Source organism: Corvus moneduloides, chromosome 6, assembly GCF_009650955.1.
Source record: "Corvus moneduloides isolate bCorMon1 chromosome 6, bCorMon1.pri, whole genome shotgun sequence".
Taxonomy (NCBI): Eukaryota; Metazoa; Chordata; class Aves; order Passeriformes; family Corvidae; genus Corvus; species Corvus moneduloides.
In genome coordinates, this window is record NC_045481.1 from 54,904,380 (window position 1) to 54,929,387 (window position 25,008).

Below are 25,008 nucleotides of genomic sequence, written 5' to 3' on the forward strand. Positions count from 1 at the left end.
GGAGAAAAATATAACACTTCTTTATTTTGAAATAAGAATATGAAGTTTTAATACCTGTGATTAGGTGAAAATTTTGAGCCCTGATACTTGAGGGAGACAAAAGTGGGAGAGAAACCTGGGGAGCTATACTCATGTTTAGGAAAACAAAGATGGAGTGATTTAACATGAATATAATGAAAGTGCCTTTACATTTGTCAGTTAAGTTACTCAGAGTAAATATTTTGTGTTTAGTCAGTTACTTCAGAATTTATAGAATATAAATTTAAGCTTGTACCTTTAGGGACAACAAATAAGTTCAATGCATGTGGATGAGGAGACAGAGCCTTTGAAGACAGCTGAAGGGACTTTAGCAGATATCCTTAAAAATCATTGCAGTTGAGCCTCAGATGAGTGACTGAAGAAAACACACGTACAGAAAGGGAAGGCATTTCTCTATTAAAGTCAGGGCACAATAGTGCATGAGACTGACGTGAACACTGCAGAAAAATAGGACTCTGAAAAAAGCCAGAACTCTTTCTATCTATTGTTTAGTACATGATCCTCTGAAATATGTGATTCTTTTCTGTTCTAAGCATGTTTGTCTGGTTGCGTTTTCCCCCTTGTGTAATCAAAGCTCAAAGGTTGGACTTGATGATCTTGGAGGCCTTTTCCAACCTTAATGATTCTATGATGAGTAACAGTTTGCCTGCTTTAGTGGCTCCTTTTGGCCTCTTTTAAAAAGTGAATTGAGAGCTCTACTTAATGATAGGAAAGATCTGATACTGTAGGAAAGACTCGAGGTGAGTGGGGAAGTGTGTATGGACTGAAGTGCTTGGCAAGGTGAGGCTTGGGACTGCCATTCTGAGTGTTTGTTTAGGGTGGTTTCTGCCTGCTGACTTTTATGTGGTTCCTTGCTCAGTGCAAGGGTGCTGCAGAGAAGTTCAGCTGTTCAAACTGGGTATGAAATTCCACTTACGAAAGCAGACACTGAGCATATAAACCTGGCTTCCTGTATTAGACTGGTTTTTTTCTGATAAGCTAAGCTTTTGCAAACTGCTTTGCTAAACTCGTAATGTGTATTGATTCAGTTCAAATGTTCCACCTGGTGCCGAGTGATGGGATGGTGGTAATTGTGGGTGAGTTAACTTAAAACAAAGTTGACCCAGAAAGGTTTTTTGAGGATGTTGTATATTTCACAATTTCCCTATGAGTATTCCATGTATATCATACTTGTAAATAGAAGTTTCTCTGAATACTTAGACATGGAGATAATGTCCTTTTGCTGATACCAAAAGAAGGCAAGAGAGACCATTGTGTGCCATAATGAAGACCCAGTTCCTGTAGAGTCCTGCCTCCAGCAGGGCTGTGAGTTGCTCCTGATGAAGAGTAGGATGAGGGCCCACAGTTATTTTCAGCTCAAGTACTTCACAGGGCACATGTGGTGGTACCCCTCAGCAGAATTCCTTTCCAGGAACTGGTCCTACCTCTCTGTGCAAACCACATGAGCTTCTAGCCCTCCTGTTATCTGGCAGAGAGCTTCCACAGCCTTCCACCTTATGTGAAGAGCTGTGTTGTTTTTGGCCTTTCAGCCAAGCTTTGTTTGATGTCCCCATGACATTTGATGATTTTGTAGACCTTGGTCCTGCCAGTTTTCTAAGATGAAGAGGACCAGTTTATTTCATTGTTCCTTAAGCAGAACTCACTGCCTCTCTTGTTCTACTAAGCAGAAAGTTCTCTATTTTCTAATAAATTTAATTGCTGTGGACTTGTTGGATGATATCCAAGCCCTCCTCTGTTCAGGAGCTGTAAATAATTATGAGCATTTGTAAGTGTTAACTAAGGGACTGCATTATTAATATTTGGCACAAGTCTGCTACTTGCAGAAATAAAATCATCTAAACCTACTTAAGCTTTTTTGAGGAGGAATGTGAACTGTCTAGTGATCCTTCCTAGGTCCACTGGGATCAGACTGCGTAGGTCGTGGAATGTTGTCTTTTGGAATAAAACAATGGGTTGGAAAAACTTCTGGTTGCAACTGTTAGTCAGATGTCCCTTTGCTCTGTGTTGCATCCGTTCTTGATTAGGAGAGGAAAGGAGGGTGTTGCGTGGATGGATCTTTGAGTCAAGGACAAGAAATCATTCAAGCACGCAGCCTTCAGTTTTATGAAGAGTCCTTTTTTGGGGTGGGTGGCTGTGGTTTGTTGTGTTGGGTTTTTTTCTGAACAGGCTTTCTTCCTCAGTTGCCCATGTTTGGCAGGATTTTTTATCTCTTTTTTTTTTGTATGTGTTTGTATTACACACTGTTCTTCCCCACTTGCATTTCCATTATTTTTAATTTTTGTAATGGTTGAGATGTCTACATAGCATAAGGATCCCATTAAGTGAACTGCTGGTGTTCCCTGATCGTTCCTCTGCCTTTATAAAGGCTGTCATGATTTGGGAACATGAGTCTTTGTTCCAAACACAGCAGCAATTTTCAAATGTCTTCGGTTTCAGTCGTAATGTAAAAGTACGCGTTCAAACTTGACTGATGGTTTGAATTAGAAATCATAGATTTAAAAGCCTGTCTGGAAAATGCAGGTCTGAGGCTTCTATCCAGCTGTATCTCTGGCTGCTGAGTGTCACAGGTTTGGCAATTTGGTGGTTTTCAGCATCAGCGTGAATGTACAGAGGCACAAAAAAGGATTCTGTTGTATCAGCCATTTCTCTAAAGGGCTGTCCTGTTGCTGAAGGCCTTTCTCAAGAAAATAAAGCTCATGCTCCCACTGCAGCAGTGACTGCAGAGTGGATAGAAATACTCCTCTACGGTGTCTGTATATTTATAATTTGTCATTCACAAAAGAGCAAGGAAAATGTCACAGTGCAGATGTGGATCAGTAGAAAGGTTTCAGCACGCCTTATCTTGCTCAAACCAAGGAGTTATTTACGTGTTGAAAACAAATCCTGTGGGAGTGCTGTAAATATCTTGAAAGTGCGGAAAGGCTGTAACAGGGATATTTTAACCACTTGCTGTAGTTGAATGGGACATTTCTTCCTTTCCCCTTTTCTGACACCTCTCCTCCCCTTGCTTTGAGCTGCTTCTGGTTATCATCTGACCTTTCAGCAAGACAGCTGAGATTTCTAACTCCCCCGAAGACTGTGCTTTCCCTTTAAGTTATTATTCAGTCTGATGAATTCAGCACACTCCACAGGCTCTGGGGACTTTATAAAAGTCTCTGCTGGAGTACTGGAAGGGAAATCTGGGGGAAGAGTGACAGGAGAATAAAAAGGAAGTAAAGCCATCCCTTTGGCACTAAGATGTTCTATCAGCTGTTCTGTGAAACTTTGCTGCGAGGTTTTCATTGGTATCCTATGCTTATCCTGAACTAGACAAATACAGCTTTCTCCAAGCCATACTCTTGATGTTTTTTCCCTAAACTGTCACTTAATTTGCTCCATCAAGCCTTGCTTTGAATGCTGTAATTCAAAAACAAAGCCTCAAAACCAAAGCTGTTCAAAATGCTGGCGTTAGTGATGTGCACGTTGTAGGGTGTTTGGGGCTCACCTTGAACATGTGTCACATTGCACAGAAATTCTAGTTTATCCAAGGAAGAGAGAGGGAAGCATAAAAAGTAGCTAGTGCTGTAGTAGAAGCCAAGAGCATTCACTTAAGTGTTCAGTATATGGTACAATGAGCCATCTAACTTGACTTTTAATGTCCTGCTAAAGGACTTCTTTGGGTTGTCATTGTGGTTTCACTGTCCCTCAGAACTGGAGGACGCTGTGCTGCCCTCCTGCCTTGTTCCGTCGCAGTCCTTAGCACTGCTTTGGCCGGACAGGGAGTTGTCAGCTACAGCAATTCTGCTCCTAATGTGCTGTGTCAATATTAGTGCTGGCTCGGGGGGCCTTGGGAGCTTGCCCTACTTCTCAGTATTCTCTATGGCTGTGCTTCCAACTGCTTTATGTGGCTCTCTCCGAAGGGCAGAGTGTGGGATAATGCCCCAGTGTGAGCTGTCGTCGCTCGGAGAGGCTGCCTTTCTCAACCTTAGCAGCAAATGCCTCCTTTAAAAACCTGGATTTCAGGAATAGGTGGTGGTGTTACCTTTGAAGCATTGACTGAGGCTGCAAATGACATGTGTATCTTTTTTTGATGTTTGTTTCTTCACGTGTTTTCCATAAAACAATTTAGCAAGTGCTAAATTGTTGCAGTGTCAGGGTTTCACTAGTTTGATTTGGATTTAATGGACAAATAGTGTTACTTCAGGAAAGGAACCTGCTGAGCTTATTTATGTCAGTGTTTATTGTTGCTCCACCAACAGAGGGACTCCAGGTGCACAGGGAGGTAGCTGCAGCTATTTATCAGGTCCATGTGTGGGGAGAGGTTTTCTTACAACTGGAAATTTGTCAATAATTTTAAATTGTAAATTTCTGTTTCCACACAAACTTGGTTCATGTATACAGTAGCTATATCATCATTGTATGTTCTCTGGAATTTTATTTTTTTAGCAGATTCCTGCTTGTACGCTTAACAAAAAGCTGTGATGCCCTCCTATCCAAAAACCACTGGTATTGCAGGAGAACAAAAATTAAGTTGAGCCTCTAAGATAGTCTGAAGGAAGAAATATGGATGTTCATATGGATGTGATACATTTGTGTTTGATAGCTGATTTTGTGTGAAGTCAAGAAGAGATTTTAAGAAACCAGTGGGGGAAAATGAACCTGTTGAGGATATGTGAGGTAGAGGAAATGGTAGAGAGGCAGTTAAAGTGAGGAGTACCCCAGTTTGGTTCCAGGCAGGGTGAGAGTTTCTTCCTTTTCCCAGGGCTTACTTTGGGATGGAAGGGAAAGTGACAGCCTGTTGGCTTTGCTTTGTCAGGCTGGCAGAGTGCTGAGAGCAGGGATGGCTTCTTCCAGCCAGAGATGAAATCCAGCAGGACCAGAGGGAAAATGCAAAAACTGGAAATGAAAGTATCAGCTGTAAATAGAACCACCTGTCTTTGCTCCTTCTTGTGATATTTTTGCTCTCTTGTTCCAATGCTTTGTTCCCTGAAGATATAAAGTATTTAGCTGTAGTTTGGCAATAGATCTCTGAATGAAAGGTCTTGCACATGCCAAATGTGTTTGGGTTTGTCGTAGTAGTAATGTGACTGGAAAACAGAATCAGCTCTGTGCAATATCTCTAAAAGTATTTGGACCAGGTGATTCAACTCAAAAGAAAATATAGGAAACTAGGATTTTCACCTTAGTAGATGCACTTCAGAGGCTGAAAGAAGTATGTAGTGGTTCAATCTATTCAGCTGAAAAATGGTTAACTTTCCATAATGCATACTTTAAAAGTCAAGTGAGAAAATATTACTTGGGTAGTATTATTCGTGCCATGGCTTGAATGTATTGTCTGGTTTGGATGCCTACAATGCTGCAGTAAGAGGAGGGAAGAAAATCAGAACCTGACAAAAGCCCAGAAGGCTTGGTGGCTGGAAGCTGGAGTAACTAATGGAGTACTAAGGTAGTGCTGTGCCAGTGAGAAGAGTGAATTGAGTTAAAGTTTGTACTTACTTGAAATGTTAGTCAGGTGATCCTATTACAAGAGGCATTAAAGTACAAGCAGTAGTTCTGAGCTTGAGGAAGAAGCCCTGGAAGGGGTTCCATGGTGTGCCAAGTCACTGATCAGACAGAGTGGGTATTAGAGAGGGAGCTGACACAGCTTCTACTTTTGACATAAATGAGGAAGTGTTTTGCTAGGCTGCTGTTTCATTTAAAAGACACATTTGTTAGAACTTCTGAGAGGATTTTGCCTTCCTGCCACTGAAAGACAACTTTTGAGATTATGAACTACAAGAAGAATATTTGTTGCGTTCCAGGAGCTTCATTGAGCTGCAGTAAGGAAATTAAAGTTCCCCAGATCATATCATAGTCATAATAATACTTACTGTGTACAGTTGGGCTTTATTCATCATCTCTAGATTAGAAGATGTGCATTTAACAATATGAAACTTACTTGTTCTGTTTGGCTAATTGAAGTCTTTAAGACCTGTATCTGAAACATCTGTCTGCTGTAAACTGGTGCTCGTATTTAGGAGCTGGATGAAATCTTGAAACAAGAAGCGGCATCTTTTGGACTGCAAGTGCAAAAAGGAGGCATTCCCAGCTGTGAGTTACAGAGGCACTGATTGCAAATTCCCCCTGTTTGTATAACATGGGGAGTGCGTTAAGTAGCTTACCTACTTGTTATCTTGTGTGCTTTTCCTGCTCCAGAAATGTCAGTCCAGGTTGTGTACAGTCCTCTTACAGACTAATTTCTAATCTTCTAAAAATTTTGTCTTTGAAGTTGACTCTACAGTGCATCTTACGTTGTTGACAGATCAGAAGTAATGTGTACTACTTGGGAGACTTCACAGAACCACTGCCTCCTCAGTTGAGAAGGTTTTTGTTGTTTTGTGGGTTTGGGTGTGTATTTCTGATCAAAGCACGCTGGAAGTACATAAGCTATTAAAGAAATCAACTTCGATTAGGTTTTTCCTTGAAGTCCATTAATGTTGGATAATTGATTTACCCACATGGTAGGATGGATTTTCCTGTCTTTCACACACCCTGCTCTGCCCCCCACCCCCTCCAAATTCTTTGGCTGGCTTAGGGTTGGTGAGCAAGGATTGCAGTTAGTGGCTGTGAAACAGTATGTCCCTCACACATTGGAGGCTGGACCTGGCTTGGAAACTCAGGACTTCAGCTAAGTTTATATTGCAGTAATTGAGGGAGTAGATTTCTTCTGTTGTGTCTGGGTTTGTTTCTTTTAACTCTGTCATTACTAAAAGAACAATTGATGTTGATTTCAAATGAGTAGATTGAAATAACTGGCCCAAAGGACTTAGTTGTCTATTAATTTTAAGTCTTCTTATCCTCCCCAGTCTTGAAAATACACCTTGTTTCTTCTCACACATATGCAAAATCTTCTGAAGGACTGGAATAAATGAATATTAAATATCACATCCTAGCATAAATTTTGTGAACTTACTTTACCAACATTTAACATGAATGGATCTTATTTTTAATGCTATTTTGTTCTGTATCTTATATTACAGAAATGCTGGGGTGCTGTGCTGAACAACATTTCTGAAGCATTGTTTTAAATTAGGTTGGCTTGGGTTTCTTGGGTTTAAATAATTAAAACATTTCTGACATTGAGCTCACTCCTTTTTCTACAAGCAGCTGGATTTCTCAGGATGACTGATTTTTATTCCAGTTTATGGAATAATGGCTGTATCCATTTCCAGTGAAATCAGTCTGATTGTCTTTGATCAGCAGGATCTGTTGAAATCCAAAGATATCCAAAGGCATGAAGGAGTGTGCTGATTGAGAGTGGATGTTTCATTTACAGTTAGACCTGGGTGTAATTCTTTGTGTAACTTTTCTTACCCCTTGTAGGAGATCCTTACAGATGTTGTGTGGCAGCTACACTTTTTTGGTAAAACCCTCCTTAATGTATCCATGTTGACATTTGAGATGAAAAATGAACATGTATTCCTAGAATATCTGTGGTGATCTCAATGTGTCTATAGAATGTCGTAAGGCACTCAGTAAAACACAAGAGTTTGTAGAGCTCTGAGGCAGAAGTCAATGGTTCCTGCTCTAAGTGGAGACAGCTGAAGTGCTGGTTCAGTCTCATTCTGTGTGCTGCGGCTGGGTTTAGGAATTACTGCAGCACTGAGAGCTATACCCAGTATCTGGTGATGTGAGGACTTGTTGGTTCCAGTAGCCTGTAGAGGCTACAGTTTGTTTCATGTGTAGAGGTTTCATAAATCCCTTGAAATGTGGCCTTCCAAGAAAGGCAGGTCCCTTTCTGTTTTCCCTGGGAAAGCAGTTTCTTGAAACCTGAGGAGTGCATGTGCTGGCAGATTGATTATCGGAGCAGGCCAAATTCCTTTGGTAGCAGCAGCATGTTAGTACTGATTTCCAAGAGTGTGCATCACCACCTTTTCACAAGGGCTTGATTTGTTCCCTTGTGATGTTTCCTTTTGATGGCTGCCCAGAATGAAATATGCAAACGGGCCATAAGCTCACTTCAAAGAATAAGAGCTCAAAGAGTCTAATCTTGGCTGACGAGAAGCTTATACGAGATCAAGCTTTCAGTAATGGTTGCAAACCAGCAAGCTTTGTTGAAACACTCTTGCAGCTGGGATTCAGTGGGTAGGCAGGGAGGCAGAAACTCTTGAGATGTGAGGGGAAATGGAATCTCCTGTGGCTGAGGGTCAGCTGGATAATCAGGATGCTGGTTCTGATGGTGTCTCCAGTGGCTGTTCTGTAGAATTGTAAGCTAGACCTTGAGCTCTATCACGACAGGTATATCCCAGTCCCCTGCTAAGGAGGGAAATACTTCATCCGTAGCACAGCTGGTCTGAACAGGTTTGATTCCTGGAAGTGCCATGGGTTGGCTTTGGTTTTGGTCCATTTTTCCTTTTCTACTATGAAGGTGATCCATACTTCTATCCATAAGGCCTTCCCGTGTGACTACACACCCTTGAAACACATATTTATCTGCTTCACTGAGAGAAGAGCACGAGCTAGGATTTTTGGAGGTTGTTTAATTCTGTTGGGCTCTCTTTCCGGAGCTAGCCTGTTTTCCTTTCCTTCCATGCTGTCTGAATCTTTCTACTTAGAGCTGCAGACAAATCCAAACCTGGAAGGAGTGTCTGAGAGACCACATGAGTGTGCTACCAAGCAGGGGGATCTCTACAGACCAGAGAAAAGGGTCTCCAAGAACGTTATGAAGAACCTTAGGAAGTTAGTGAAGGGAAATGCCAAGTCCTACACCTGGAGAAGAAAGCCCCCATGTCTGAGTACAGATTAGGGACTGAGCAGCTGGGAAACAGCTTGGCAGAAAAGATAATTTATGGTTCATGAGCCAGCAGTGGTGCCCTTGCAGCAAAGAAGGCCAAGAGCCTCCTGGATTGAGTTAGGAGTTCTGCTGCCAGCAGGCTGAGGGAAGTGATCCTTCCCCTTTATTGAGCGCTGCTGAGACACTTCTGTGTTCTGGGTCTAGTTTTGAGCTTCTCCATGCAAGAGAATGTTATTTTAGTTACCACTGACTCTTTGAGGCAGCAGAGAAGTCCTTTGTTAAAGTAGCTGGAATTAAAGACTGTAGGTGCTTTCCCTCATAAACAAGGATAGGAACCACCACCTCTCTTGATCTCAGTGTTCTGTGAACAACATAAAATGCATTGTTCTGTGTCTCCATCACCACTGTGAGAGTCTGCAAAGCTGTGAGGTGATGCCATGATCTGACCTGTTCTGCTTTCTCAGAGGCTCTACTGATGAACAGATGGTTTTGGTGTGGGAGTGTACCTGGTCAGATTGATCTATTGAGAAACTGCACATGGAGTTTTTCTTCTGTTTATTGGAGACTTTTTTCCCTACATGTCAAAATTGTTTATCTTGTAGCTTTGTGGCTGGTTAAAATCCATGGGCTGCTTCCCTCCAGCCTGCTACTTTTTCCTTAGGAAAGATGTGGAGCAGCTGTTGGAAGAGGGGGTCTCTTGGGCAGCTGAGGGCTGTGCCTTTGCCTTCCACAGAGCAGGGCATCCCTGTGCCCTGTTGTGAGGGGCTGGAGGAGCTGCAGGAGGCTGGAGCAGCTCTGGGTGTGTGGTCAGGGTCAAAACATGAACTGCTGATGTCAGGAGGAGTTCCAAAACTCAGATGGGGATCACAGGCTGCCAGGGGCTGGTGGACATGCTGAGGACTCAGTGGTAAGAGGGTGACCTCAACAAACAAATCAGGGTAAAAATCCCTTCTTTGCACCAGAGAGTGTGGTGAGATGGATCTGCATGTGGGAGAAAGCCACACAGCTTTTTGTCTTCTGGGAGATTAGAGTACTTGCAAATAGTGTTAGGGAGCCATTAAAACCAAACAGTATCAATATATTGGGAAGGTATGAAGTATTCTGACAGCTGCTCCTTAAGTACTGAGGGCAAAGGAAACTACCCTGCTTTAGTTCAAAGATCTTCCTGTGATTCCTATGGAGTATTCCATAATAAAGGTTCTGATGTAGGAACTGCTTGTTACTTGCAGCATTGTGCCCATGGATGCTGGTCTGCATGTTGAAATCACCCCAGGGACACTTGGAGTCCTCGTGCTGCTGGGCTGAAATCTCCCCATGACCAAGTGCGTGTGCGTCGGGAGCCTCCAGCAGCAGCACGCTGCTGCTAGGGAAGATAAAGAACCTCTTTTTCTGTTTTGTACCACTTTGTACTGTGATACCTAACTCCAGCAATGGAATACTGCTGCGAAGGGAAGTAGATTATTTCCTTTTTGGAGCTGTTTTTGGTTCAGTCATTACCCATGAGTATCTTTTCAACGGCTTCTTCAGGAAACCACACCACAGTTTTCCTCTGTCATTGCGAAACTGCGCTTTTGAGATACGAGACGCTCGTGATTCATAAAGTTATGAATTGCATTTCTTTCAGAATAAATCCATGTGTGCGTTGGACATAGCTGCCTCTTGCCTGGGGGTAACCAGAACTGATGGGGCTTGTGCAAAGAGGTCCTGACTCCCGGGTGGGTGCTTGGCTCATGGAGCTGACCTACTTTAGCTGACCTTGATTTGCTCAGAGGTGTTTGTGTACTCGTGATCAGCTTTGCTGCATGGTTAAGCTGGTCACGTGTCATCTCACTTTTTTTAAAAGGATAAACAGTAAGGTTTCTTTTTACTGTCTCATTAGCCTTGTTTTAGGAGATCAGAGAAAGATGGAATGCAAGGAGGGGGAATCCCGAAGGAAGTAGTCCCAAACAGGCTGTAAAGACAAACTGTCATGGATACAGTGACAAAATATCATTTGATTCTCCTCTGCAGGAGAATCCTATCAGGAAGTAGACTCCATGGCATTTTTTTCAAGTAGGTCCTTAGAGTACTTTGGCAACAGGTTTGGCATCATAAATGGAAGATTTGAACTTTGCTTATTATATACATGGGTAACTTTTGTGTTCCTTCTCAGTGAGAATTTTTTTTAGGCACTGAACATCCAGCAGATGGAGGCTTAAAAGACAGTAAAATATTCAATTTCCCAGAATTTTAAGAAAACCTTGTGAAAAAAACATTTCTCTGAACTGTTCACTATTTAGTGGGGCATGCTGATTTTTGCTCTGATCATTGAGTTGACATTTTCTTAACTTTAAAATTCATTTCAAGAGACATGCATGGTTCTTAACTCCTGTAATGCTAAAATGTAGGACTGTGATTGTTAGAACTGGATGAGCATTTGGGACATGGTAGAGAAAGGGCTGACTGGAAAAGAAATTGAGAATAATGCTCTTGATGTGTTTTTTTCTGCTTAAATGGTCAAGACACTTAAAATAGCTGCTTTGAAACTATCAAATATAGGCAGGTATAAAATGGCACAGCTGAATGGATACTTGATTTCAAGATTTTTTTTCTATAAAACTGATATGAAATTTTTGCTTGAGATGAGCAACAATTTGTTTTTTGCATTACTGAACAGTGACTTGTGCGGTGTTCTGATTCTGAAGCTAAAATGTTGGCTATTGCAGGCATTCTTAAAGGGAAAGGACGGTGGTAAACTTACAAACCCTTTTTCTTCCACCCCCTGTTTCCTTTATTCATTCCAGCTCATCTCAGCCTTCTGTCTGAGGTCATCATAGATGGTCCATGAAATTATCTAATGCAGTAAAATGTGAGTTCAGCAAGCACCCTTACATAGAGATGTGTTCAGAAACACACTAAGTTTAGCTATAACTAATTTCTGCACATCAAATGGGTTTGGGTCTGAACCAAGCACAGAGAAATGGCCAGTGACTGGTTTGACTGGTAAATTGAGATGCAGTAGTCTCAGTAACACAATCGAGTCTGTAGCTGTTGGACTGCTTGGGGTAAGAGAGACAAAGCAGACAACTGGGAAAAGGCTGGCATAGGGAGACAGTAGGGCCTGACCTACAAAGAGCTATGGGTGTGAATGAAGCCCTTGCAAAACAAATGTGGTTGTGGATTCAATGGCATTTCATAATTTGACTTAAATTTGTACTGATTTAGCTTTGGTCAGTTTCAGTGCCAGCTGGCTTCTTAATGTGCCTGTACCAGTATGTCACACATTCTCAAAAATGGAAAAGGGGTCAGGTTATTTGGGAAAGGACCACAGAGAAGAAGTTGGGTAAGATGGGCAATGAGCCCTCAGCAACAGTTTGGATGCTCTGCTTCAGGAGCAGCACTGATCCTCTGTTCAGAAGTTGGTGGAACTGAGGCAATGGCTTGCCTGACCTTACACTGCAGAGCTGCAATCCTGACTGTTATTACCATAACAGGACCAGAAAATTAGATAATTTAAGCATGTGAAATTCTGAATTTGCTATTCTGGCAGAGCTGAAGAAAATGATAACAAATAACTTTGGATTTTTTTTGTCTAATAACTCAAAACATGTCTACATATGTGCTTCAGCAGAATTGGTTACAGTATGATCATGTTGACAGGATATTTGGTTGTTTGAGTTGTAAACTTCTGAGTGTGTCACGGGAGCTGCTTGTTCTGTGTACTTGGGAAGTTCTGCCATCACAGGTTAGAAAGGCAGTCAGGACATTCACAGGTGCATCAACCAGAAAATTGCATCCAATAGAATTTGGAAGTTTTCTTGCAGGAGGAAAATGTCGAACAGTTTTTAAATCTTCCATAGTAAGTTTTGCTGAAAAAATTGTTTTGTGACAGCAGTGTGGAAGCAAAGGACATCCACATGTTTATAGTATGGTTGGGAGACACATTTGAGGGTGTGAGTTGTAGTATGGGGATGTGGATTTTATATCAAACTTGAAGCTTGCAGAATAAAACCCATGTTTAACCCCTGTCCTTCAAAGATGCCAACTGCTGTTAGAGTGGAAAACAAAACAGTAAGCCAAGCCCAAACTTATGACCATCCTTAGAGGAAAGCAGTCAGGAGTGAAGGGTAAGTCTGTCTTTTGCACTGTGACAGCAATTTAACTCATTCTGGCAGCATCTGACAGCAAATGGCTCGTGATTGTCATTGTGTGATCATTATGAGCAGAGGGGCTTTATGTAAAGACCAGAGAATGGTAAAAAGGGCCCATAAGGAAGTGGTGCCAAAGAGATTCCTTCTGCCCAAATCTTGGTCCATTGGAGATGCACATCCCAACATCTAACTCTTTTGATGGATGGATAACTTCTACACTTTGTAAGAAATGAAATTTGATCCCTGAGTTGGAAACATCTATTGCTTTTGTAAACTGTGTCTAAAACAATTGGTTTTGAGGTGTTTTTTAACAAAACCTGCTGGTTTTCCTCCCATTCAGGTTTTTGAAAGTATTTGACCAACAGAACATGAGGCATGGAAGAGTTCTAAGATTATCAGCTGCTTTGGGCTGAGCATCATCATCTTTGCCCAAGTGGATTTAGGCTTCCAAGACAGGCCTTCAGGTAAAACCTCTTCTCTTTCACAGTTGATGCTATTTAGCAGTGAACTTTTCACAGGGTTTCTTCCAACAATGTAATTATCTGCAGTCCAGAGAATTAAAAAGTGTATGTTTTGGCTGAAAAAGCCAATCAGAGTCATTTGTACCTTTAACCTTCTTAGACCATCATTGGGTTATTAGGTTTTTATTTGTGGGATCTGCTGTGGTGGAGGTATTTATTTCTATGGAAATCATCTTAATTCTGTTCCATGAAATTCAGTGGAATCAGAACTTTTAAAGTTTATGAACTGTTCTGATATGATCTTCAAATGCAGAGGCACACTAAAGTAAGTGTTCCCTGTCAGAAATATTTCTGTTAGGTAGAAGCAATTGGCTGGCCAGGTAACATAAGAATAAACCTGGTTCAGTTCAAGATCATGCTGACAAATCTTTAAAAGCAATTGTGCTACATAATGTGTTTTGAGAGTGGTCATGGTTTGTGTGCAATACTCAATGCAGCAGTAACTGGAAAAGGAGAAATTACCTGGTCTTTTTACAGCAAGAGGAAATAATAGAAACTGGTTGTTGCAGTTTTTTAATGATGCTAAGTTCAAGATAACTTTTTTGGTTAAAAATATGTAAGTGTCTGTTTATATTAATGCAGTGGTTTTTTGGTTGGCGGGTTGTTTTTTCTTTCTTCCCTAATGTTAGACAGTCCAATGGCAGACCAAAGGATGGACATATCTTCTACAATTAGTGACTTTATGTCACCAGACCCTGCTGACTTGATCTCCAGTTCCCTTAGCACTTCAGGAATGGACTGTAATAGGAAAAGAAAGGGAAGCTCAACCGATTATCAGTAAGTTGGATTTCTCTTGACTTAGCACTGCTAAAAGGAGGTGGTAACACAACAATACAGTGGGGAAGACTATAGAAATATTTATAGCAATTTTTAAATAACCTCTTCTTTACAACCTGCTTTAAAGGTTTTAATAAAGAAGAAAGCTACTCTGCACTAAGAGGCAAGTTCATGATTTAATAAAAAAAATAAAAATAAAGCTTTCATCTCAGTGCAGCTAGAATTGAGGGCTATCACTTGGGGTAAAGCTGAGGAGAAGAACTTCGGGCTGGTGGAGAAGTGGAATTAGGACCGATGAAATGTACAGTGTGAAGGTTGATTATATTGACCATTTACATAGGAAATACAGTGTCTGACTAACAGAGGGAGAAGATAATAAATTTATTGAAAAACGGAAGCAAAACTAGGAATAGTTCCTTTTCTTCACCTATTTTTTGCCTATTTAGTCACTTCCTATCAATGTGCTGCCAACCTTTGCCTGATGAAGCTGTTTTGGGCTCTCATTTGAATATGAATCTGAATAGTCTCTGGTTTGAGGTATTAGAGCTGCCTTTCTTTTAGTCAACTGGTTAAATCTTGTATTGGTTCTCAGCTGTAGAAAGAGATCCCACCAACTCTGCTTTAGAACAGCAGTGAAGGGCACAGCAGAGTTTGCCAAACTCCCAGACCTGTAATGTCTCCTTCACTGGGCACACCAAGAGCAACACCAAGAGCAACCTACTTACTGCAAGTCCCTGTGCAAGCCTCCTCTGCATTGTAACTTCACAAAGTGTGGCTGCAGGGGAGCTTGTGAGTGGCCACATCCATTATTCATCCAGCCACTGAGTCCACTTTTATGTAACTTAGCACAGATTTTATTGCTGGGGGCCTCTGGATTGTTGGCAGCTCTTTTTAAGAGGAGGGGCAGAATTTTTAATCCATGCTGAGCATGATAATTAAGAATTAGAGTCTTTTTAGGAGAACTTATGCACAAAACTTTAAATTCTTCTCTGAACTGCCTTTAGTCTCCCTGAAAAGCACATGTGTCCCTCTAGTTGAATTGACTACTACAAAATTGAGTGAACAGCCTCAATCTTACCAACTTCCTCTTCTCTAGAAAGGATTTCTCCATCTTTATTCCTCTGGGTAGGAAGGATTACTCAAGTCCTCTTTTCCAAAAGACAGCTTGTTCTTGTAAGTTATAATTCTGCCCTTTAGGTTCTGTGTGCATTTTTTTAAAATGTGTGAAAACACTGTTTCCTTGAATCCTTAGTGAAATAAGTTTACAACAGCTGTAGTCATACTGCAGTTCATGTTGCGTTGCAAAGTAAATGGTGACTAGTAAGTGTTCCTCTTTGAAAGTAGAACTTAAGGTAGACTGCCTTGATCCCTCCTTATATCTATGTATATATGGGAAAATGGTCAGAAATGCTACTGTTCCAACTTCTGCTGCCTGTTAATGATTTCATTACATAACAAGTGTCCAGTTTGGTGCTTCACATACCAGTGAAGCCAGGGAGTAAGGGAGGCAGAACCAGTGTTTTAGGGGGGTTCTTTGTTCACCTCTTGAGTACAAGCAAGAGGAGTCATCAGCTGCACTTTCAGCTCTCCACAACAACTTTTTAGTTCTTTCTCCTGCAACTCCTCCAGGAAAATTCCTGCCCAGCCTATTGCTGTCACTTCAGCAAGGGCTGGTCAAATGCTGTAATCCAAGACTTCATGCACAGGACTATGGACAGTAAATTTCTTTTCTTGGGAGTAATGTTTCCAATTGAAATGTTACATGATGAGAAAACAAACTACCCTGATGCATTAGTAACTTCCCTTTTACCTCTTTTAGATTTTGCTTTCTGGGGGTGTTCAACAACAAACATCCCAGAGCTAAAGGTGCTGTCACAAGTGCTCTTTAATTGTGAGCATCAGGAGTCAGTGGCTAAGACAATAACTCAGGTGTGCAGATTGGGAGATGAAGAAAACATTTAGCTTTATTATTATTATTTTAAAACTGATCACAAAGATAATTTATCAAAGAGTGCAGTGAATAATACCTGAAAGACTACCATGTTTATTTTTAAGAAGGTTTGTGTCCATTGTTGAACAGGAATAACTAATATGTTAATGAGATGAGAAGGCTTTTTCATAAGGCTTTTATAAAACACAGCCTCTTATCATGGTAAAGCTCAGTGGTATTTCAGGTCACTTTACAGTCTTGAAGTGATGCCAGGAGTTAGTTTGCATGTAGAAATTCTGTTTAATTTCCTTATGGTATGATAAAGTCTGTATAAAGTTCAGCCTGGGACTTTAGACTAAAGCCAAGTGTGCATCTGTCCTGCTGGGCAAGAATCGAAAACTGAGAAGCTTGGGATACTTTATTTTTATTTTTTATTTCTGGCCTTAGAGTCCTCTGAAATCCCATTTATCTAACCACAAGGACAACACGCATAAAGCACAGATCTTTCCTTTCTGAAGATGAAACAATATCTCAATGATTTGCATAACATAATTTAGGTTAGTTATTTTATTAGTTTTTCACGTTAAGTGTAATGAACTATGCTCTCTTTCCTTAAAAAGCAGAATTATTCTTTCAGGAAGTAGATTAATTTGAACAAGCTTGTTTCTTTAGAAAATGCTCACTGCTATTGTCCTGTTTTCATTGTGCTTTTTCATTTCAAATAGAATAGGAATTAGCTTGAGAATTTCAGCAGAAAATGTAAGATATTATTCTTATTTCCTATATATGGTGTACTTTATTTTTCTTTTTTTTCAGACTCGATGGCTTTCCTTTTGAGTAAGTATAAATATTTTAGTAATTAGTTTCTCTTGAAAAAGATGCCCAGTGTTTTTTCCCCTGCCTTTTGCTTCCATGTACCTAAAATTTACAGGTAGAAATTAAACTAGAATGAGCAGGCCTAGGAATGTCCATTTAAGCACAGTTGTATAGATTTACATAGATCAAAACGTTGTCTTCCTAATTATTTTGTCTAAAAAATGAAGTGTAGTTGTAGGCATTTAGCTCTTTTTAGCAAGTACAGCTGTGAAAACTTTTGTTCTCCTCTCCTGCTTAGTTGTGCACATATGGCTACAATATTAACTGTATTAAGGGGGATTATTTCTATTCTTCATGCCTCCCTTCTTACTTTTTTCCTTCATGCTGAAACAAAAGCTACCCATGTATCTACACTGAAAGTTGTACTAATTTCCAATGTGCCTGGTTAGTTTCATACAGACTTGCCTTTTCTCCATGCATTTGGCCATCTCCAGTGGTGTGTTGGTTTAGGTTATTACCATCTTCTACCCCAAAACCAACTACCATAAGGCAAACTGAGCTATAGAACATACAGGCATCTGCACAAAGTTGGGTTTTCCCCCCCCTTCTAGTTAACTGAAAAACACTTTTGTAACAGATGATATCTTTGAACTGCAGCATGTTTTACTGTCAAACACATCAAACTGTGCCATTTAGTGAGTTCTGAAGGAGACACAACTAATTTAAGAAAATGTTTTAATGTTACAAAAACCACACAGCTTCCTTAGTCCTTCCAGTTTCTTGTTTTTATACTCCTATTTTTGTATTTATGATTTAGAGGTGGCAGGAATACTTCATTCTGACTTTATGGTAGTTGGATACCAGTTCTGCCAGCCCTGCTGAATTTGTGATGTGTTGCTTTGTTCTGTTTCTGCAGGGAAGGTATGGATACAGATAAAGATGACCAACATGGAAGGTACCGTTGATACAGTCACTGAAATCTCAGTTCCACAGTTCTGACACAGGATCCTGACTGTGGATGCCTGTTCTCAGTGTCACTGTGGTCCCAAATTATTGCTTTGCTGGGATGAAGGCATAAGATTGTTTAAACAACATGAAACAGACAAGCTAAAAAACCCCACAGTCTGAGGTGCAATATTATAAATATTGATCTTTCCTGTAGAAAGGTTAAACAAACATTCAAATTCTAAAAAAACTGATCTTAATGAGGATCACTAGGATGTGAGGTGCAGTGAAAGGATTGGGTTGGGTGCTTTCAACACTAACTTTGTGATATCATTTCTCAACAGATTGGAGTATGCAGACCAACAAGGCAGGATAAAAAATGCAAGGTATTGCTCTAAACAAATATATTTAAAAGAATTATCTCTTGCTTTTTGCCATGTATGAATTATTTGTGTATGTTTCTTCTGAAAATATCTCTTTCCAGCATTGATCTTCCCTTATTTTTCCATATCTTTGCACTGTTCACATTTTTAATTAGGTTTGCATAGAGTTTTGTGAAAACACTAATTTGCTGTGTAACTTGGTTTTAGTCACTTCATTGATGTTGAAATTGAAGCCAGATATATTTCTGGTAATGTTACATTCTTCATCTTTCTTCTTTCAGACTCAACAGTGGGTTGTGGAAGTGTTAACAGTGAATCTTAATATGGGAAGATACAAAGCTGTGCTGTGCGGCCAACACTGGGTGTGGTTTTCTGCTAAACCAGAACCTTGTGCTGCAACCTTTCCTGTTGCTTAGAACTGTTCTTTAGCCAGATAATTAACATCAAATGTCTGAAGAATGTCTGCTGTCCTTTTCACAAGGACAAGAGGGTAGCTTACCTCTCCTGAGGAGGCTGCTTTTGGCCATTGTTTCACGTGCTTTGTGTTTGTCCTTGTGTGTGCAGGGAGGCTCACAGTCAGATCGAGAAGCGGCGGAGGGATAAGATGAACAGTTTCATAGACGAGCTGGCCTCGCTGGTGCCCACGTGCAACGCCATGTCCCGCAAGCTGGACAAGCTCACCGTGCTCAGGATGGCTGTCCAGCATATGAAAACACTTCGCGGTGAGTTGCCTGCGGCTGCAGGGCCATGCCAAATGGCATTTCCCCTAAGCCACGCTTTTTCTCTCCTTTTCTTGCCCAAAAGGAGGGAGTTAATTCATTTTGGGAGGGCTCCTCCCCTTTTCTTAGCATCTAATGCTCAATGTTCATTCACGACTTACTAGTTCATGGTCCAGTAAATACCCTGATCTCACTGGGGCAACTTGGGGATGAGAAGATAATAATTTTCCATCATCTGACCTATTGATCGCTACTGCCAGATTCCACAGCACCAAGGCAGCTGGGGCAGGTGGGGAAAGGGAACAAAGGGCTTAAGGGCAGTGCACGGTTGATGCTGGTGCAGTACTGAGCAGTGCTCTAAGCAGGCAATGTCCCAAGTTGTTGGATAGAAAGGTTAGATTTTAAGTATAATATTCCTACAGGACTTCTAAGTTTTTGTGTTTGTACCTTTAGCTCTGTGTGAAAGAATGGAGAATATTTTGAAAACTCAGCTTTGGTCTTTTTGACCAGTTTCTGTTGCAAGCACTTGGAGGGAAACACACAGGTTTGGAAGAGTTGAGATTGTTAAAAATTGCTGTGTGTTCCTAAAGCTTCACATAGCAGTGAATCAGTGCTTGGGTGCAAGTGGTGCTGGTGCTAAAAGCTTAAGCCTTCAAGAAATGCACTACTGAGAAAAAAAAGGGATGCAGCTAATTGTAAAAAAGATCCTGGTGATTGTTCTCATTTGTAGGAGAGCTGGTGCCTTCAGTCATATTTAACCTCGTGGTTTTGAAAGGCTTGACTTTCCTGCCACTGTCATTTGATGAGGTTAATACTTCATAACACTTCAGTGGTTACTAATTTGACTCTCTTCTGCCTTTATGAAGGGAATAGAATGAGAAGAATTACTCCTTAATAAGTAGCTGCCTCTTTTGTTGCCAGTTTTGGGGTTTTGGCATTGTAAGATGATGTCATTGTAATGCTGGGTTTTGTCTTTGGCTTGGAATGAGAGAACTGATGTGTAAATTCCTAAGTGATCATTTGTTTACATGAGCTTGTCATGGTTTACTGAGTTATAAGGAGAAGAAATAGTTGGAATGTTTTTACTTTTTAATCTCTTATTTTTGTAATTTCTAATTCTGAGACTAGACCATAAATCAAGGATAGCCTTTGGTTCCAAAATATATCAATTTATATCTCTGAGGCATTTAATTTGAATTTGTACCTAGTGCAGTACATGTTTCTTAGCAAAAAAGCTTCATCCTTTTTTAAGTTAGTACCAACAGAGCTCATGTTGATAGTAAAACAAAACCAAAAAAGTAACTTTCATTTTAAAGAGCACTGAACAAGAGTCTAAGAAGGAGCCAAAGGAAACTTGCTCATTTAAGTGTGTAAAGTTGGTGATTTGTGAATTGTTTGTTTGTTTTCTTTAGGTGCTACAAACCCATATACAGAAGCAAACTACAAGCCTGCTTTTCTATCAGATGATGAATTAAAACATCTTATTCTCAGGGTATGTTCCAACTTTTAATTAAGAGATATTAATATCTATGACTATAACTCTCCCAAAGCACACCAGTATTTTTCTGCCATGTATCTCAGCTTAAAAATGTTTTGATTATGGAGAAAAACAAAGAAATCTGCAGACTGCTTCATAGAGTCAGTGAGTTTAATGATGACTAGCATTTCTTAATTCAAGCAGAAAGATTGAAGAGGGGGATCTGAGGAAACCCATATTTAGATGGTAACTGTCAGTATCTTCAGTTATTACATGAATGAACCAAAATTACATGAATTGTTTCCTTGCAGACTTGCTGCCCTGGGTTACCTTGCCATGATTTTCAGTGTGCAGTGATGCAATGAACACCTTTGTGGTTTTTTTGAGGTCACTGATGTAACATGACTTAGTATGTTTGGCTGCCTGCTGTTACACTGCTTTTATAGTGTGGAGAGCTTATCTCATTAGTCAGTAGTTAGGCTCTTCAGTGGCTTGTGTAATTGTTGAAGCACTGCAGTGTCCAGATGCAGCATATGCAGAATTTAATTTCTGCAGCATTGTGACTCTGAGGATACATAATTGGGGCCTATTCCTGCATGCTTGTGTGTGACTGAAAGACTGTACTTTGCAAATACGAATTAGTTGCCTCCAGGCACAGAAATAAATATCCATGTTATGTTTGGTTTCTAAAAGAGGAGCTTTTTTAAATAGTTAAAATAACATTTTAATTTGAAGGCATTATTAAACATAATCATAATATTATTGGACAAGACATGGGTTCTTTCTTCTCCTAAAAGTTATTTTACATTCTGGGCACAATGCCCAGAATGATGCCAAAAATGTTTGCAGATGCAGAAAAACCCCTTCATTGTAATTTCACATTTTGCCTGTTGACTCAGTTATCTCTAAATGTTAAGACAGCCCTCCTAGTGTAGAAATTCTGTACTACTGTACACGAAGTGTTTTTAAAGGTTATAGCGATACAATGAGGATGTATAACTTAGGATTTGACTTTTTCCCCCCCTTAATTAGGCAGCAGATGGATTTCTTTTTGTTGTGGGCTGTGACAGAGGAAAGATACTGTTTGTTTCAGAATCTGTCTTCAAGATCCTCAACTACAGTCAGGTATTCTTTTCCATTTTAAGTATGTTAGATCTTAAAAGATTGGAGAGCTTTTTGATGGCTATGCCTTTATCTGGGGGTAGGTATGAGAACAGCCTGTCTTGAAAGCTGAGAGGTGTTGCAAAGAGAGAGCTCTTCTCTGCCTTGTCATTAGAGAAGATTGTTTCTGGTTTCCATTCAAAGCAAAGAGGTGAAAAGGAACTAAATTTAATTCACTGATTGATGCATTCTGCTCAGGGATTTACCCTCAGGATTGCAAAAGCATTACCTAATTGGGAATGGAAGCAAATATTGAAACATCAGTCTGGGGTTCTTCCAGTAGCTTCACATGGATTTTTCAACTTAGTTTTCTTTCTCTCTGTTCTGGTTTTGCTTGCATGCTTACTGATGGAAACTGGAAAGCAGTTATACCAAAGCCAAGTTTTTAGTATATGATCAACATAAGGCTTAACTTGGACCATATATTGTGCAAATAATCTTCATTCTTTCTGTCATCTGCACCCCTCATCAAATTTAAAACTTGTATTAGTTTCAAAAGTTTTCCTCAGCCAGCCTTTAGTTAGGTATATACTAAATACCTATTCATATGTAAATAATGAAAGAGAACATTTGCAATTACGATTTTTTTTATTTAAATGTGTGGTAGAATAAGTGAGACTGAGGAGAAACCAGAATATTTGGTTGGTGGGGAATTGAGGATGCCAGTTCTGCTAAACTCTTACTGAAAATGGTGACAGAAATTACTGTGTAATGTAGTCATAACTTCCAATACACAGAGAAAACCTTCCATCAAATCACAGGATCAGAATAGTTGATTGGAAGGGACCCTTTAAAGGTCATGCAGTCCAAACCCCCTGCAATAAGGCTGGATCTGGATGTTTGATATTCCTTGGTTACACCTATATATATAAAAGGATTGTTCATACTGGATGCTAAAATGAAGAAAATATACTGAGCCATTATTTTACTTTTTGACTGAATGTTCAATCTCTACAGAATGATTTGATTGGTCAAAGTTTGTTTGATTATCTCCATCCTAAAGACATTGCCAAAGTGAAGGAGCAGCTCTCTTCTTCTGACACGGCGCCACGAGAAAGACTCATAGATGCAAAAAGTGAGTGTTACCACCTTTGGGAGAAGTGTTACCTAGCCAGAGTCACTGCTGCTGGGGCTTTGCCTCCTGTCAGAAGTGGGGTTGAGGGGGGATGCTGGATTGTCCCATGCCAAGGAAGTTTTAGCTTAAAGACAGGAAGAAACAACAAAAGAAAAAAAAAAAAAAAGTGAAACAGGTACCTGGAAGCTGTTGGGTTTGGCATGCACTGTGGCACAGATGCATTACTGGAACTGGCTTCAGCTGTGAGATACCCTCTCTTTTCCAGGCATCAAAGCTTTAACCTCTTCCATTAGAACATATGAAGCATTTGTTCTAATCCATCATTCTAAATGGTCAGAATACAGTCAGTATTATCTTGGTAGGCCTTAGCTGTCACCCAAGATAGAGGATTCATTTTATTTATCTATTTATTTATTGCTTTCTGCCACTTCCATCAATGACCCAGCCTTTCTCTTAGAAGGTTTTTAACCTTGGAATCATTTGCTGCTATGTCTCTTAGCTCTGTTGCACTCTGGTATTTTGAAGTAGTTCTGTATCTCTGCTGTTCTTGAGGTGAGTGGGTGTTTAATTCCCTCTCGTAACAGGAGTCTGCACTGCTTAAGTGGAAGGTGGTATCTTACAACTGCAGATTTCCAGGTCATTAAGTCCCATGCTTGTCAGGAGCAGAAATCTCCTGGATCTCAGCTCACAGAAGCCACCAGCTCAACTTCAGAAACTGAAGTTGAGAGAGATCATTCAAGGGCAGGGAGCCTGGAGGCTTCAGCAGAATCAGCTGAAGTTTTTTCTGGCTCCTGTTTTCATCGGTTGTCAAGCATGAATATCTAGTGCTGCCTCCTGGGTTTTTTTTTGTATGCCTCTGACAAAGTTAGGGCAAAAATAAATACTATGAATTACAGTCTTCCCATCTGCTATGATAGACGGATTGGTAGAATTTCAAGAACTCATCCTGGTGAAGAGTACGAGGATGTATGCACGTATTTATTTCTGTGTTGGCATGAGTAACTCAGCACAGCTTGTACTCTCACCACGGTGCAGCAGTTTGGAGGGCATGTGGTGCAGGGCAGCCTGACCTCCTGGAGATCACCTCACTCCAGTGGAATTGTGAGGGAGGCACACTTTCCACTAAAATACTGGAATTGCTGTCTTCCTCCTTATGTTAAAAGCCCACAAGGCCTGAGGAGTTTTTGTTCGTGTTGACAGCTGTTTGATTTTACGTATCCCCGTGCAGAAATGGTTGGAGTGGATGGCAGGCTGGGGAAAAGTTGCTGTGTGATTTAAATCCTCCATCAGCCCTTGGAGCACTGGCCTTGCTGATACCTGTGCTCCTGATGCCTGCCATGGAAGCATCTCTTCCCAGAGCCCTGGTGGTACCAGCACTCTGCTCTTGGCTCAGAGTGATGTTTTGGTTGTTTTCCCACAGAAAAGAATCTCCTGTGAGAATATGATAAAGGTCAGGATTTATTGTTAGGGCATGTCCATCTGCACTTATTTCTGCAAGGCAAGGGAGACTTCTTAGACATAACTGGAGGTCTTGGGGATCTGCAGTCCCTGTGTAGCTCCCAGCTACCTTTTTTCCTTCTCCTATCCCTGAAGTGTCATTGGGGCTCTTCTGCTCTGTATGCACATGTGTTTTCTGAGTGGGTGCTGTGATAGAAAAGTGCCAGTCTGAAGGGTCAGGAGCCTCCTGAGTGACTGTGTATGAAATTCTGCTCTGGCTATGGAGAAATAATCTCTCTATTTTTAATCAGTTCAGAGAAATTACAGTGTTCATTACAGGACTTGTGTGGATTTGTCCAATTTCTTGCTAATCATTGGACTCAGAGCCCTGTGTTCTTGAACTCGCCTGAGTGTTTCCACAGCAGGAAGCGGAGTCAGAACTTGCAGTGTTGGTATGGTCAGCTGGGTGTGCTGCACAGTCACATACATAAAAACCTCAGAAACAGGACTTCTGTGCAGGGCCCAGTGAGGCTGAAGCGTTGTAGGGTGGGGTTTTTGGGGTAGCCACGTGTATGGTTCACTCTGCACCTGACAGATTCTCCCCCACCCCCCGTGTTTGCGCAGCCGGACTCCCGGTAAAGACGGACATAACGCCCGGGCCCTCGCGGCTCTGCTCCGGAGCACGGCGCTCCTTCTTCTGCAGGATGAAGTGCAACAGACCCTCCGTCAAAGTAGAAGACAAGGATTTCCCTTCTACCTGCTCAAAGAAGAAAGGTAACCATTATGCTTTTATTACCAAGGCTGTCAGGATTTTTTTCATACGAGCTCTCATTTGCAGTGGTTAAA

The 25,008-nt window shown here is 40.8% G+C and overlaps 1 protein-coding gene across 9 annotated transcripts in view; it reads left to right on the top strand.

Moving 5' to 3' along the window:
• The window catches only part of ARNTL (aryl hydrocarbon receptor nuclear translocator like), a 47,929-nt gene that overhangs the window by 11,628 nt on the left and 11,293 nt on the right, over positions 1–25,008 (top strand). For 4 of the 9 annotated variants that reach the window (XM_032110947.1, XM_032110948.1, XM_032110944.1 and 1 more), the window contains exons 2-11: positions 13,262–13,385; positions 14,072–14,219; positions 16,966–16,986; positions 17,882–17,920; positions 18,255–18,296; positions 18,858–19,015; positions 20,425–20,504; positions 21,522–21,614; positions 22,608–22,725; positions 24,787–24,936. In XM_032110947.1, the coding sequence (XP_031966838.1) occupies positions 14,080–14,219; positions 16,966–16,986; positions 17,882–17,920; positions 18,255–18,296; positions 18,858–19,015; positions 20,425–20,504; positions 21,522–21,614; positions 22,608–22,725; positions 24,787–24,936 (841 nt within the window). In that variant the 5' untranslated portion in view covers positions 13,262–13,385; positions 14,072–14,079. Of the gene's footprint in view, positions 1–10,138; positions 10,507–13,261; positions 13,386–14,071; positions 14,220–16,596; positions 16,707–16,965; positions 16,987–17,881; positions 17,921–18,254; positions 18,297–18,857; positions 19,016–20,424; positions 20,505–21,521; positions 21,615–22,607; positions 22,726–24,786; positions 24,937–25,008 lie in introns of those variants that run through there. The other 5 variants (XM_032110949.1, XM_032110951.1, XM_032110946.1 and 2 more) reach the window with 4 other exon arrangements.